The sequence below is a fragment of the Artemia franciscana genome, chromosome 19 (assembly GCF_032884065.1).
Source record: "Artemia franciscana chromosome 19, ASM3288406v1, whole genome shotgun sequence".
Taxonomy (NCBI): Eukaryota; Metazoa; Arthropoda; class Branchiopoda; order Anostraca; family Artemiidae; genus Artemia; species Artemia franciscana.
The window spans coordinates 7,756,907-7,773,348 of NC_088881.1; the positions used below are offsets into that span (position 1 = coordinate 7,756,907).

The 16,442-nt window shown below is 31.7% G+C and overlaps 1 protein-coding gene across 1 annotated transcript; it reads right to left on the reverse strand.

Moving 5' to 3' along the window:
- Positions 1 to 594: 594 nt before the first annotated feature.
- On the reverse strand, positions 595 to 16,375 carry LOC136039032 (sialin-like). Its single transcript, XM_065722532.1, has 8 exons — positions 16,130 to 16,375; positions 14,291 to 14,378; positions 11,552 to 11,775; positions 10,290 to 10,439; positions 4,584 to 4,716; positions 3,745 to 3,900; positions 2,196 to 2,281; positions 595 to 907 (listed from the first exon to the last, which is right to left on the reverse strand). The coding sequence occupies exons 1-8, from the start codon at positions 16,226 to 16,228 to the stop codon at positions 704 to 706; spliced, it is 1,140 nt and encodes a 379-aa protein (XP_065578604.1). The 5' UTR covers positions 16,229 to 16,375; the 3' UTR covers positions 595 to 703.
- Between the last annotated feature and the right edge of the window lie 67 nt (positions 16,376 to 16,442).

A 16,442-nucleotide genomic window follows, 5' to 3' on the forward strand; every position in this document is an offset into this window, starting at 1 on the left:
ATAAATAAATATATCAACATAAATAAATAAAGAAAAACTATTTTAGAATGGCCCGTGTTAACATGAAAATAAACAAAAAACAAGATATATTTAAGAATGTTAATCTTGAGACTTTATTGTCGCCGAAGTATGTATGTGTGATTGATATGTGACTGTACTGTAAATTGGTTTTATATATTATTCCTAAGTTTATATTTAGTATTACATACGGGGCAAAGCTTTCTGAGGTATCATGGATTCTCTTTCACCGCACAAAATTGGATACTGAATCTATGCAAATTGCACATCATTGATGATGCAACATCAATGACAACATCAAAGTCGATGATGCAATATCGATGATGCAATATCAATGATGATATCAAAGACGCCAAAATAGAATCATTTGAAGCCTCACAATCTATCGGAGTAAGAGAATCATTATCATTGATAAGCATTAATTTATGGGAAATAACTTTAAACCCAAAGCAAAAACAAACCTTTTACTTCAGTCTGAATTAGTTTATTGTGTTGGTGAGTGCTTAGGCCTTCATTGTGGGACAGATGGTTTCACATCAAATGGTCAGGACTAATGTTTTGAAAATAGCTAAGAAATTAAGAGTTCCGCTTTAATAAAAATTAGGCTTCAACTTTCTATACAAAAATATAAAATATTTCAAAGAATACTCATAACTAAAGTAAATTTAACAAAAAATATTTAACATTATGGAAGTTGATTATTTTCTTGTGTTACTATAGGTGTATTATTTACATTGTTCATCCTAGATTCTACTTCATCGCTTTCTCCTTCAGCCTTGTAATTCCAGGATTGTTCAGAGCCGGATCCAAACATAAGGAAGAAAATCGAGTCTGCTGCTAACACACTGCCAGCCATAATAAAGACCGCCGACCAAGCTTCAAGGGTTTGCTGCAAAATAAAGGTAAAATCAGGATAAAAACTGAAAAGTAGTAAAAAGGAAAAATAACAAACAAGGCGAATCGTGCACGTTGTCTTTCAGAAGGAAATTTTTTTCCAAATCCAATTAAAAAACATTTGGCACCAAAGTTTGCAAAACAATAGCAAAATTAAAAAACCAATAACCATAGCTGAAAAATTAGGACTAAAGCAAAACACTAGAAAATTATTAGCAAGGCTCTATCTCTACCTCCACCCCTACCTCTAGTTGTTATTTATGGCGGAAAAATCTGGTAAGGTCCTTACATCCAAATAAAGTCTAGGATTTTAAATCAGGATACAAAAAGAATTGAGCCAAATTTTAAAAGCTGTGAAACATTGTATCAAACAAAAATTACTACTAAAAATAATTACAGTCCAAAATATTTAAGCCTGAAAACAGTTAGATCCCCGGTGCTTTTACATGGTTCTTATTGAGGTTAAGTACTTGGTAACACAAATAGTGTATAACTCCCAAGTTGAACATGTGAAATTAAAATTCCTGTAAGAGTTTTATCAATAGTAGATGTTAAAGTGTCGAGTACCATGTTTAAACCGTTCTATCTTCAAATTAAATCGATATGGAGCTTCCAATACCACGCATTTGTAGTATTTGCGTATTTTTGAGACAGACCCACATTTGGTATCTATAATGTGGTGTTTGCAACAAATTACATTCATAGAACTATCTGTAAACTCTTAGATTCATTGCAAACTTAAGCTATTTGAAAACTTTGCATGCTGACCAATGGTCTGCGTAGCATAGGCATTGACCTTTTGACTCCCTGCCTTCGGTCGGGAGTGTATTGCACAGTTAAAGGTAGAACCATCTGACCCTTCTCGTGTTTTCCTCCATATTTCATCACATTCATCAGCAATGGAGAGACGCATGTCGACAAATTCTGAATGCCACAATGGGCCTGGACAAAGCTCGAATGCGACCCAAGTAAGTAAGTAAGTAAGTACATTTCATCACATATCCATTTTGAGCTAGGTCAGCTCTCGGCTGAGCTTACAAAGTCATACGGCTTACCCCTGTTCCAAACCAAATAACCGCCAACACCAGGACTCGAACCCCCGCCCTCAAGGACAATTGATTTCACGTGTAATCTTTGGTTATAAACCACTATAAAATTCTAAAAACTTACAGCTTCAAAGTTCTTGGATATATAAAAGCACACAAGCGCACTTTTAACTACGGACTAAAAACCAAAAATCAAAATCAAAATATTACAAAGGAGTAAAGTAGAAACAGACTTACATTTTCATCTGTCATGAATCCTACCAGGACTGGGCCCAGCCAGGAAACCAGCATAGATACACCATTTGTTATTCCAAACAGAGTCACTATGGGAAAAATGTTATCATAAAATAGATAAACAAACATTAGTAATTATATTGTTAGCTGAGTAATTTTAAGAGCCAATAAGAAATGTAAAGAAGAAAAGCCGAATATCCTCCCATCTAAAGCTTTTTCTAAGCATATACCAATAACCAAATTTGAACTTTTCATGACCTGACCAATAAACCAATGAATCTAAGAAATGTCTTTGTTGGAAAAGAGAGTTTCAAGGCTTTACATAAAATGGATAAGGCAAGATACCTGCAGACTTCTTTTATTACAAACTCTATTTTTGATCGTATAATAAGTTACTAAAAGATGCAAAAACAATCCTGGGTTAGTACTAATATGCCATCTACCTAACAGGCTACATACAAACATAAAAAATATAGATTCTATTCAATCGAAAAGGAATTCTATTCAAGCTACTTAAAAAAAGGAAAAGAACAAACAGAAGAAAGGAAGAAATGCCAAAATAGATATTACAAGGCCAAAAATAGGTAGCATATTACGGAAAAACAAAATATATAAAATTCATTGAACTAACATGTGGCCATACAACGATAATAAAAATGGAAATCATCCGTGAACAGAACAAGAAAAAAACAAATACGTGAAAGCATCTTAATGACAGCAAGTGCAAAAAAAAATTGAATAAAAATTGCTTTAGCAATAATATTTTTTTTAACATTTCATACTAATCAGAGATTAATAAACTAAGTTAAAGAGGTGACTAAACCTGTTCATTTTGTGAATAAACTAGACATTCAAAAGCACTTAAATTTTGCAGGAGTATGAAATTATGTCTTGTGACTTGTAGACATGCTAATCAGCTAACCGAACAAAAATTAATATTAATGAAAGGTTTCTCTTAAATTATATATATTTTTAATTGAAAATTAAATCCTAGAGGAAAAACCGGTCGAGTAGTTTTATTTCACTGTCAAAAACCAGCAGAAAAGGTGATAAGTAAAAAGAGTTTCAGTCGTTTTTATAGTTTTCTTAGAGCATCAATGGCAGATAAACAGTATTTTAACCGTTTGTATTGGTTAAATAGTAAGTTACATAGACAATTATACCTCAACAAAATAGAATAGGTTCGGAGTTCATTTTCTAATGAAAGTGAGCTTCTTATTTAGTTACACAGTTTGATGCAGTTGTAGGGTTAACTTGTAAAAAAGGAGCGTTGAAAAAATCTAAACAAAATCAGAAAGCAAACGATACCAAATAGCAAAGACTGCCATAAGAGCTTCATAATTTTGAAACAGTTGAAAGAAAACTTTATAAAAAACTGTAATTTTCCGCTTTAAGTATTTTCTCGAAAAGGTTCAAATGGCTGAAATTTATTTTTATATTCCAGGCACTTTAAGGGAATAATACCTCAGGTCAGAAGGCAACCCGCTTGTAAAATTCTGAACAATAAGCTCAGGTCTAAAAGGCAAAAATAAATGATAGGAGACCAAATTACCTGAGAAACTGGGTGCTATATCAATGTGGTTAATGAGCCAGCCACCGTAATTTCCAGCTTCAACAACTTGTGATAACATCAGCATTGCAATAATTAATTGAATGTTACATCCAGCGCCTGCCATTACAAAGAGGCATAGTGCTGGTCCTAAATGACCTAAAAAGAAAATAAGTTTTAACATTTTTTTGACGTAGAAAAAGACATCCTCGCTGGATGAAGTTACGTATCCAGTTTGCTCATTCTTCAAAATTATAAATATATTTCCGACCTCTATACCAATAGTGAGTTTTATGTAAGTTACTAAAGACCCCCTTCCAAAAAAAAGTAAACTGAGCGACAGCTATATACTCAGCCTTAAAGCAAAAATTATTTATTGAAAAATACAACAGGTGGTAATACCTACGAAAAGTAAACCGTCTTTGAGCAGAAAGAAAAATAATTTGTAAAGCTTTCTTCCATACTCTGAGGAAATCTCTAGTACTAGAACTAACAGTAAAGCTAGAGAACTAATTTTTACTATACTGCAAAACTGAAACTGCAAAACTTTTTACTAAAACTGCATTTTTAAGTGGAGCGATGGGTAGTACTAGCTTCTTGCACTGAGGCTAACCTTGACGAGAATACGGTGAAATTGTTCGCGGGAAGGATACCCAAAACAAGCCAAGTTTGTACGTTTAGGCTATAGAAGGGAAATTGGACGGACAGATTGCTGAGACGAGAAATAATTACACTCACAATCCTGCAAACGCAAGAACCTAAACGAAAATCAATATTCAACAAACTTTTGATAACAAATAAATAAACTTGAAACTTAAACTAGGTAATATCAACCCAATTACCAATTAGAGTCCATATCTTTCGTACTGCAACGGTGGACAGCCATTTCCTCTTTTTGCATAAATCGGCGAGTGGACACAATATCAAAGTAGAAATCCATGACAAGAAATATGGTAGAGCCAGGATGACAGCATTCTAAAATATAAATTAAGTAAGCAAAGAACGAACTAAAAGGCAAGGCCTTTATCGTTGTTTTCGGATTTTTTTGACAAAATATAAATAGAGTTTTGTGCTGAATAAGGTTTTGATTAAATTCTTTTTATGAGCAGAAACATCAGCCCCAGACAGATATCCTCTTAGATTGGGTCGTTGCTTCAGAAAATGAACAATCTTATCAAATGAACGATGATTATATCTATGTTTGTTTGGGCCCCAGGAATGTAAATGTTGTATTTTTTCTGTATATTATTGTTGTTGTTTTGCAAAATACGATTGATGAAAAATACTAAGAGTTTTAAGGAGTGAAAACAAATTTCTTCAATGTTTCAATCCATCTAGATTGCTTTTTGCATCGTAAAATGGCAGCGCGGTAATTTTCAGAATATAGAATATCGGAAGAGATATCGGAAGAGATATTCTGTATATCTCTGTATCGATGTTGTATATAGAGATATTCTATATACAATATAGAACATCAGAATATTGGAAGAGACTATTTCCGATAAAAATTTACAGATATGCATGCATACAATTATTGTAGTAATGCACTTAGCAAAATGTATCAACGCAGTGATGACTAAATATGTAGAAAACGAGGGGTTTTGAGATTCTTATGACACTAATATACTCTGGGATTATCATTTTGTCAAAGATCTTATTTTTTTGGTGTCTCAACCTATTCTGGGGTATAAGCTATTTGGTAGAACTATTTTAGGAATATAGTCTTTGAATATCCTGGAGACACTTCCAAGTCAAATAAACTAGTAAGTAATATCAGTACTAGGAGGCATCCAGCCTCGAAATTTGGAAAATATCCAAAAAAATGTACCACAATGACGTTGTACGTAGACCGGGATTCTCAATCTGTTTTGGGCCATGCCCCACTTAGGCATTTCTACCTGATACCTTTCCCATAATTTTTAAATTTTTCTAATTGAAAATTTTAAGTGTATTCACTTGAAGAAAGCTTCAAAAGACATTATGTACAAATATTATAGGTAATGTATAATATAGTTATGTATAATCTATATATATAAAAATAAGTTGTCTGTGGATCTGTGGATCTGTGGATCTGTGGATCAGGTGACGATCCACAAAAAAGGTAAAAAACTAAAAACTAAAAAAAAAAACTGAAAAAACTAAAAAAAGGCAAAAACTACAAAAAAAACTAAAAACTAATAAAAAAAATAAAAAAGCTAAAAAACTAAAAAAACTAAAAAAACTAAAAAACTAAAAAAACTAAAAACTAAAAAAAAAACTTAAAAAAAGGAAAAAACTGAAAAATAGAAGAGAAAAAGAAAACTAATAAAATTAAGAATAAAATAAAAAAAAATAAAAAAGATAAAAACTAAAAAAAAAGTAAAAAGAAAAAACGAAAAAAACTAAAAAAGCTAAAAAAAAAGGTAAAAACCAATCAAAAACTAAAAAGAAAAAAAGGAAAAAAAAACTAAAAAAACTAAAAACTAAAAAAAAAACTTAAAAAAAAGGAAAAAACTGAAAAATAGAAGAGAAAAAGAAAACTAATAAAATTAAGAATAAAAATAAAAAAAAATAAAAAAGATAAAAACTAAAAAAAAAGTAAAAAGAAAAAACTAAAAAAGCTAAAAAAAAAGGTAAAAACCAATAAAAAACTAAAAAGAAAAAAAGGAAAAAAACTAAAAAAAAATTTCATCTAAAAAACTAAAAAAAACTAAAAAAGGTAAAAACTAAAAGAACTAAAAAAGAAAAAAAACTAAAAAAAGGAAAAAAACTGAAAAATAAAGGAGAAACAATCTAAATAAATGACGACACTCAAAGAGAAAGCGACCGAGACAAAAGGAATGTTCGATTAGCAATCAACAAAGCACCGGGACACAGGGAGTATAAATGACGACGACCGGGACACAGGGACATAACTACAAAGGGGACGCCGGGGTGCACAGGGGGATATATAAATGAATATCTATATATATAATTCTGTGGATCTGTGGATCAGGTGACGATCCACAAAAAAGGTAAAAAACTAAAAACTAAAAAAAAAACTGAAAAAACTAAAAAAAGGCAAAAACTACAAAAAAAACTAAAAACTAATAAAAAAAATAAAAAAGCTAAAAAACTAAAAAAACTAAAAAAACTAAAAAACTAAAAAAACTAAAAACTAAAAAAAAAACTTAAAAAAAGGAAAAAACTGAAAAATAGAAGAGAAAAAGAAAACTAATAAATTAAGAATAAAATAAAAAAAAATAAAAAAGATAAAAACTAAAAAAAAAAGTAAAAAGAAAAAACGAAAAAAACTAAAAAAGCTAAAAAAAAGGTAAAAACCAATAAAAAACTAAAAAGAAAAAAAGGAAAAAAAAACTAAAAAAATAAAAACTAAAAAAAAAAACTTAAAAAAAAGGAAAAAACTGAAAAATAGAAGAGAAAAAGAAAACTAATAAAATTAAGAATAAAAATAAAAAAAGATAAAAACTAAAAAAAAAGTAAAAAGAAAAAACGAAAAAAACTAAAAAAGCTAAAAAAAAAGGTAAAAACCAATAAAAAACTAAAAAGAAAAAAAGGAAAAAAACTAAAAAAAATTTTCATCTAAAAAACTAAAAAAACTAAAAAAGGTAAAAACTAAAAGAACTAAAAAAGAAAAAAAACTAAAAAAAGGAAAAAAACTGAAAAATGAAGGAGAAACAATCTAAATAAATGACGACACTCAAAGAGAAAGCGACCGAGACAAAATGAATGTTCGATTAGCAATCAACAAAGCACCGGGACACAGGGAGTATAAATGACGACGACCGGGACACAGGGACATAACTACAAAGGGGACGCCGGGGTGCACAGGGGGATATATAAATGAATAAAATTAAGAATAAAATAAAAAAAAATAAAAAAGATAAAAACTAAAAAAAAAAGTAAAAAGAAAAAACGAAAAAAACTAAAAAAGCTAAAAAAAAAGGTAAAAACCAATAAAAAACTAAAAAGAAAAAAAGGAAAAAAAAAACTAAAAAAACTAAAAACTAAAAAAAAAACTTAAAAAAAAGGAAAAAACTGAAAAATCGAAGAGAAAAAGAAAACTAATAAAATTAAGAATAAAAATTAAAAAATAAAAAAGATAAAAACTAAAAAAAAAAGTAAAAAGAAAAAACGAAAAAAACTAAAAAAGCTAAAAAAAAGGTAAAAACCAATAAAAAACTAAAAAGAAAAAAAGGAAAAAAACTAAAAAAAATGTTCATCTAAAAAACTAAAAAAAACTAAAAAAGGTAAAAACTAAAAGAACTAAAAAAGAAAAAAAACTAAAAAAAGGAAAAAAAACTGAAAAATAAAGGAGAAACAATCTAAATAAATGACGACACTCAAAGAGAAAGCGACCGGGACAAAAGGAATGTTTGATTAGCAATCAACAAAGCACCGGGACACAGGGAGTATAAATGACGACGACCGGGACACAACTACAAAGGGGACGCCGGGGTGCACAGGGGGATATATAAATGACGATGGCGACTCAGGGAATGGTCGATTCACAGGTGGGACATAGGGACACAACTACAATGGCGCGTAACTAATATGGCGCGTAACGACTTACGCGCGCGGGGGGGATTGGGGGGGGGGGCGAAGCGCCCCCACCAACTAGGTGTTGGGGTGGCGCGAAGCGCCACCCCAACAGCTAGTATATAATATAGGTATAATATATAATAATGTATAATATAGTTTTGTTTATGACCAAAAGGTAATTCGTTCGGGCCGTCCTCTTGGTGTATTTTATACTAGTTAAAACATATCCCGAATACAATACGCTTTATACAATGCATGGTGTCATTACAAAGTTATAAAGTGGGTTTTTGCTCTTTTAATGTACATGAATGTAGACATTTTTTTTACCATTGAGGCTTTAAATTATAGGCAAAAAAAGGCTGAATGTCCTGCCCACGGCCCACCAAAATGTTGTCATGCACTACCTGTGGGGCCTGAACCCCACATTGATATTCACGGATATAGACCCATCGAGTCAAAATTGGATTTGTTGTGAAGTATTTAGAAAAGATAATAACTTAATAACTTTCGAAGTAAAAATCTTAAGATATATAGTAAAAGGCTAACTAGAAGGACATCCTTAGTTTTGACCAATATTAGTACTCCAAATGAGTATATCCATCCGATCCTTGTCGTCTGTGTCTATTCCAAGTACTTCCTTTCTGAACTCTAATAGTGATTATATCATAAACAAGAGGTAAGAGCTCATATGACACTTGTGACGAGGTTGGAAGAGCCAAGAGCTCATATGCTCACCAGAGGCTTAATACCGGTTGGGATTTAAAATAAAAGCTCTGCGACACGAGGTCCTTCTAAATATAAAAAATCATTAAGATCTGATATCCCATTAGTAAGCTAAAAATATATCAGTTTTAAATTTTTCCTCTCCCTTCAGCATCCCAGATGGTGGAATCGGGGAAACAAGTCAATTTGTGCATGTCCCTAACACGCTTACCAATTTTCACTAATAGACTCTGGAATTATCATTTTGTCCAACATTTTGTCATCTCATCCTATTCTCTGGTATAAGCTATTTGGTAGAACTATCTTAAGAATATAGTCCTTGACTATCCTGGAAGCACTTCCAAGTCAAATAAACGAGTAAGTAATATTAATGCTAGGAGGCATCCTGCCTCAATGTTTAGATGATTACTTTTGAACACCTTATCATTAAGATTTATGCCTAAAATTATCCATTAATAAAGCATGTTGAGAAATAAAAACATTTTGCTGAACCTTGCACATAGATAAAATCCTTACTGTTTTTGTTACTTAATGTGGCTAAAATTAGAAGAATATCAAAAAATGTAGCAATATGACGTTGTATCTAGACTGGGGATTCCCAATCCGTTTTGGGTCATGCCCCACTTAGGCATTTCTATCTGATACCTCTCTCGTAATAATTAAATCTTGTTATTGAAAATTTTACTTGTATTCACTTGAAGAAAGCTTCATGGGATATTAACTTGGTATTTTATTTGGGCCTACCTCTTGGCATATTTAACGCTAATTAAAATATATTCCAAATACAACACGTTTTATACAATGCTTGGTTTCATTACAAAACTATCAAGTGGGTTTTGCTCTTATAATGTAAACGAATGTAGACATTTTTCTACCATTAAGGCTTTAAAGTATTGTCAGCCCAAGGCTGAACGTCCTGCCCACGGTCCACAAAATTTTGCCATGGGGTACCTGTGGGGCCTGAAACCCACATTGGGAATCACTGATATAGACCCATCGAGTCAAAATCGAATTTGTTGAGAAGTATTTGGAGAAGATAGTGTCTTAATGACTTTTGAAGTAAAAAATCTTAAGATATACAGTGAAAGAGTAGCTAGAAGGATATTCCTAGCTTTGACCAATAGTAGTACTCCAAATGAGTATATTCAACCAACCCCTGTCATCTGTGTCTATTCTAAGTAGTTTCTTCTTGAAATCTACTAAAGTGATTACATCATTAAAAGCAATATAAAGTGACTGTGAACACCAGTCACTCATTTTTGTTTTATGAGGAGCAGTGGAGAAGAAAATAGAAAGAAACTTACACTTTTGATGTCAAAGCCAAAGATAGTCCTTAGGTATATTGGCAAATCCACTAGAAGGATGAGGAATCCCCAATTGTGACCAATATTAGCTATCAAAATTGAATAGAAGGGCATCGATGTCAAAATGGATTTCCAGGGTATTGGCAAGGCCTAGAAAAACATTTTATTTCAATTTAGGGCATTACAGGCCAGGCTGCAAATACTTCTATCAAAAATGTTTGAAGATAGGGTTAAATGTTCTTTTCCAATTGAGTATTCGAAGCAAGTAATATCAGAATTTATATAATTAAAAAAATAAGTTAAAGTAGATCAGATGCAAGATTTTCAACAAAATTTGGCCACAAAGAAAATACGTTAGAAAACATACTTTCACTAAAATCAATTATTCCTGAGACATAGACATACCAAAAAAGCTATCCCTTACATTACCAGCACAGGTCTTATATTTATGTGACTTGCAACATATAAGATTTATCTACCAATATTAAAAAACAAATGAAAGTAAAGTATGACATGAAAACTTTTAATAGCATACGGATGCTTAAATAAGGGTTTAAATGCAATTTACTTTTTAAATTTTGAACGAAAGCTATTGTTTGTACACAAATAAGCTCTACCTGAGATACTCTAAAAAAAGTTTTATTCCACTTTGAAAGCTATTGTTAACCAATGTACACAAATAGGCTCTTCCACAGATACTGTGAAAAAAAATTTTTAATTGCCCTTGTTCTAGATTTTTCGAAAACGTTTAAAATTCACAATGTTAACGTGAAAAGGGGGAAGCTAAGAAAGATTCAGCCACCCTCATATGGAACATATTTCTGTTTCGAGATGATGCATTTGAAGCCTGTTATGTTTTTAATTTAATTTATATTCCTTTTTAATGCCAAACCCTGTGTTACCCTGGATGTGGCGAAAATGTATCTCAAGCTTTAATCCAAATCTTTAAATAAACGTTTAACCTTTTTTAAACAATGGCTTTATAAAATGAGCTGTAATTTTTTGCATCAGTGTCCAAAATTAACTATTATTTCAGCAATAAAATAAAATTTTCGCCCCCTCATCTGGTTCATTTATTCTTCCTTTTTCGTATGGGATTTCTATTAGGAGTGCTTCAAATCTTTAACCGAAAAGTAAAGACAAAAATGAGTTTATAAATGAGGATTTATGATATTTCCGTTTAATAAAATGTAGTTCCTCATCACATTATTTTGATTTTAATTTTTTTTTAGAAGTTTGTAAAATTTTAAAAGACTATTTACCTTATTTGACACATGTGCATCTTTTGCAATTTGTGTTTTTATATATGTTTTCTCCTTCTCACTTATTCTTGGATGTTCTTCAGGATTGTCATGAACTATCAACAGCCAGAATACGGCCCAAACGACACCAAAACAGCCTTCAATATAAAACACAGCTTCCCATCCAATATTCTCAATAATAAAACCGGTTAGCAGAAGACCTGACACCGTACCAAGCTCAGCACCTATAAAAAGAATAAAGTCAAAGCTCGCGGTACAAAATTCATTGACGGGAACCCAAAGTTTCCCTCGGAGAAGAAAACAAACCAGTGACACTTAGCAATAACCAGCAAAACGCTAATGCAAGTTACAGTATCGTGAATGAAAAGTATTAACCAAGTTTATTTTATTCATCTTTGTGTTTCCATTATATTTAGCATAAAATAAAGGATCAACTTTTGAAGAGGGGTACTGTGGATATAAACCTGTAGTAGCATATAGTAATGATACTCTGATTGGCAGAACGAGACCGAGAAACTAAAAGAATCGATATTTAAAATGTTCCAAAAAAGAATTCAAATCAATCCATCAAAAGTTTACATCCTTAGAAAAGGGATCTTATTGCGAAATTTACATATCCCTATCTACAAAATGTCGAATTTAAGAATGTTTTTCGAAAAATAAGGAAAGGGTTTATTTTTTGTGGTCTTTTTGTGGTATCAATTGAAATTTGAATTTTAACTATAGTTTAATTAAGTCATTTGAACTTTAATTAAACGTTTTTAAGCAAATCAAAATAGTAAAAAACTGTTCTACTGGTGGCATTTTATCATATATCACAGAACAGTGGTTTTGGCACAATGGCACAATTTGGCACATATCCCTATCTACAAAATGTCGAATTTAAGAATGTTTTTCGAAAAATAAGGAAAGGGTTTATTTTGTATGGTCTTTTTGTGGTTTCAATTGAAATTTGAATTTTAACTATAGTTTAATTAAGTCATTTGAACTTTAATTAAACGTTTTTAAGCAAATCAAAATAGTAAAAAACTGTTCTACTGGTGGCATTTTATCATATATCACAGAACAGTGGTTTTGGCACAATGGCACAATTTGGCACATATCCCTATCTACAAAATGTCGAATTTAAGAATGTTTTTCGAAAAATAAGGAAAGGGTTTATTTTGTATGGTCTTTTTGTGGTTTCAATTGAAATTTGAATTTTAACTATAGTTTAATTAAGTCATTTGCACTTTAATTAAACGTTTTTACGCAAATCAAAATAGTAAAAAACTGTTCTACTGGTGGCATTTTATCATATATCACAGAACAGTGGTTTTGGCACAATGGCACAATTTGGCACATATCCCTATCTACAAAATGTCGAATTTAAGAATGTTTTTCGAAAAATAAGGAAAGGGTTTATTTTGTATGGTCTTTTTGTGGTTTCAATTGAAATTTGAATTTTAACTATAGTTTAATTAAGTCATTTGCACTTTAATTAAACGTTTTTACGCAAATCAAAATAGTAAAAAACTGTTCTACTGGTGGCATTTTATCATATATCACAGAACAGTGGTTTTGGCACAATGGCACAATTTGGCACATATCCCTATCTACAAAATGTCGAATTTAAGAATGTTTTTCGAAAAATAAGGAAAGGGTTTATTTTGTATGGTCTTTTTGTGGTTTCAATTGAAATTTGAATTTTAACTATAGTTTAATTAAGTCATTTGCACTTTAATTAAACGTTTTTACGCAAATCAAAATAGTAAAAAACTGTTCTACTGGTGGCATTTTATGATATATTACAGAACAGTGGTTTTGGCAAAAAGTTTTTGGCAAACAGTGGTTTTGGCAAAATATCCTTAGAAAAGGGATCTTATTGCGAAATTTACATATCCCTATCTACAAAATGTCGAATTTAAGAATGTTTTTCGAAAAATAAGGAAAGGGTTTATTTTGTGGTATCAATTGAAATTTGAATTTTAACTATAGTTTAATTAAGTCATTTGCACTTTAATTAAACGTTTTTAAGCAAATCAAAATAGTAAAAAACTGTTCTACTGGTGGCATTTTATGATATATTACAAAACAGTGGTTTTGGCAAAAAGCCATCGAGTGATAATTCTTTTTAGAAGTAACATTTTAGTTTCGTATGTTATGATGCAAAGTCCACTAATTTTTTTATTAATTAATATTTACTGTTCACATCGTCCAGCTCTGTAGTTTAATTCAGATATTGGTAGAAAGAATCAAATTAGTTTCAGTTATAATTTTTCAATTACACTTTAAAGGTTATCCCAGCCTATCTTGAAATATTTTGATCAGATAACAGGAAAATGAGAAAGTAGATCTTACGCTGTGTCTTACTTTCTAAAATATGTAATTATAGGCATATCCGCACAAATTTATGAAAGTAGTGTTAAGTCCAAAACAGGTAAAAAAAGACAAATTTAAATAAATTTCATTCGTCCAAGATATTGTAGGTAAGACAAAAAAAAGCAAGATTTTGAAAGTACATGAGTTCAAGGAACAGTAGTCCATGACAAACATGTTCTATTTTGGGATAAGATTTGTTGGCATTTCTGAGATATTAAAATATAGTCAAAAAGATAGATATACCTATACTATTTACCATTTACTTGGCAAAATAAACAAAAAATAAGCTTAGAAGGCTCATAAAGCGTTCCTGAGAAAGCTCTAATTATACAAACTGAAAAGAAAATTATTCTGTGTGGAACATATAAGAATAATTACCTCCATAAACCAGCGCTGAAATGGTGCTTCGCTCTGTAGGTGGGATCCATTTTGCTATCATTGGGTGCATAGACGGGAATGATGGACCCTGTAAAAACAAATAAGTGCTTTTGGTGAAAAATGCAGAAACTATTGGCCAACTCACTAAGACGTGTGCTTGTCTCAGCAATTGTTTAGTTTTTAAGCTCATATTGAGCATTTCCTTATCCTTAATTTGTAATTACAGATATATATTTACTGGTTTATATGTGTGGCATTGACAGGTTTTAACTCCCCTAATGTGCATTTCAAAGTGAAAAAAGATTAAAACAAAATGATCAAGACCAATTTCTTAATTCTAAAATAGCAAGTTTGATCAAGTTTTCAAGTTCAAGTCTTTTATTTCAACATTCACAAATAGATAAATAAAACACAACGCTTTCGCGCTGAGGAAAACCTATGAGGGTCTGTATTCGTGCGAAAGTCCACATATCTACTTACCTATAATAACAAATCCAATATCTCTTAAACATTAATATACAACTGTCCCTTCCCCCTTTCACTCCTCCTGACCCCACCTTACCCCATGCCCACCCTTACCTCCCGAACCCACCCTTCCTTCCCTAATCACCTTACCACCCATAATAAAATTCAACATAGATGATGGTAGGAATGATCGTAAAAAACGTTTTATTGCTAATAATTTATCGACAATATATCACTAAAACTTTTCGTGCAAAGGTAAACGAAAGGGGATTTCTACAGCCAGTATCTACACAGCCAAAAATTTCCTGTATTATTATTCAGTATGAGGGAGCTACAGCCATAACTCTCTATGACGTGCGTTTTTTTTATGCCCAATTGCTCAGTTTTAAAGCTCATGCTATATATTTCCTTGTATCCTCAATTCGTAATTATAAAGTATAGCCTGGTCTAAAATATAGCCTAACAAGCATTTCCAAAGTACCAAAAGATTGACCGATTTCTTATTTCTGAAATGCCAATGCTGATCATTATCAGAAAGATAATGAACATATAAAAATACAGGTAATTTTTTTCTAGTTAAAAATGCTTTATTGCTAATGATTGATTGACAGTATATGACTAAAATTTTCCGTACAAAGTTAAACGAAAGAGGATGTCTGCAGTCATTATCTGCAGAGCCAAAATTTCCTATTTTATTATTCAGTATGATGAAGCTTGAGCCAAAACTCTCTCCCTAAAAATCTCCTTGGGTGCACTACTACGGGATACCTAAAATACATACAACCTTCAGCTTAAATACCAATACAGTTATGATAACTCCTATCTTGCCCATGAGAAGCTTTTGGTACAGAGCTCTGAGCTTGGCACCTCCTCCAAGCCCACGCTCCGACACGTAGATCGTACTACAACACCATAGGCGGGAAAGGAATTTTGTTTTGTTGCATACGTGGTCAGTTCAATTGCTCCGACTCTTAGATTCAGACTGCAAGTTTCCTATCTCCAGCCGCTAGCATTGCTACCGCGCACTGTGTCCCAAAAAAAAATCGAGTTTCCATAACTTTATTGGTATCTAAGCTGTAATACAACCGGCAAATCGACATGACGCTTTTGACTATATATTGATAGACAGAGTGAATTAGATTGTTGAGATTGTAGATCATACTTTGCCATTGGAATACAATTCACATTGATTTGAAAGACGACAAATTGTAAAATTGAAAGGTCAGCAATGAAAAATATTTCAATTTAAAATTGGAAAAAGAAGTCACCAAAAGTTAAATAAAATTAAGAAATTTGGCAAGGAATATTGGAGCCCCTCCCCTGTGTTTTTGTCTGCTAGGGTTAAAAAATAATTCCTAAGAAAAGCACACTTACCAGGGCAATCCCCATCAAAACTCGAATAAAGACAACATATTGCCATCCAAGATAGGCCGCAGGAGGTACAAGAACGGTCAAAACTGATGTTAACAGCATCGAACCGGTAAGAAGATACTTTGTACCAACCACTTCTGCTAATCTACCACCTGGAATATTGGTTGTAATATAACCCCAGAGAAAGCTGGTGCTGATCAACGCTTGAATTGGCTGACTCCATACAAAAGGACCGTCTTCATTTTTACCTGAAAACAAAATAAGGTATTAAGACATTGGACCTTGCTATTACGACCTTGGGTTCAAATTTGTCTGT

Bases quoted from the DNA above. Each gene is read 5' to 3' on its own strand.
- LOC136039032 (XM_065722532.1), bottom strand. From the start codon at position 16,228: ATGCTGTTAACATCAGTTTTGACCGTTCTTGTACCTCCTGCGGCCTAT. The intron at 10,440-11,551 runs GTAAATAGTCTT...ATGTTTTTCTAG, and splicing joins ATGCACATGTGTCAAATAAG to GCCTTGCCAATACCCTGGAA. The intron at 3,901-4,583 runs GTAATTGGGTTG...TTTTCTTTTTAG, and splicing joins AAAGATATGGACTCTAATTG to GTCATTTAGGACCAGCACTA.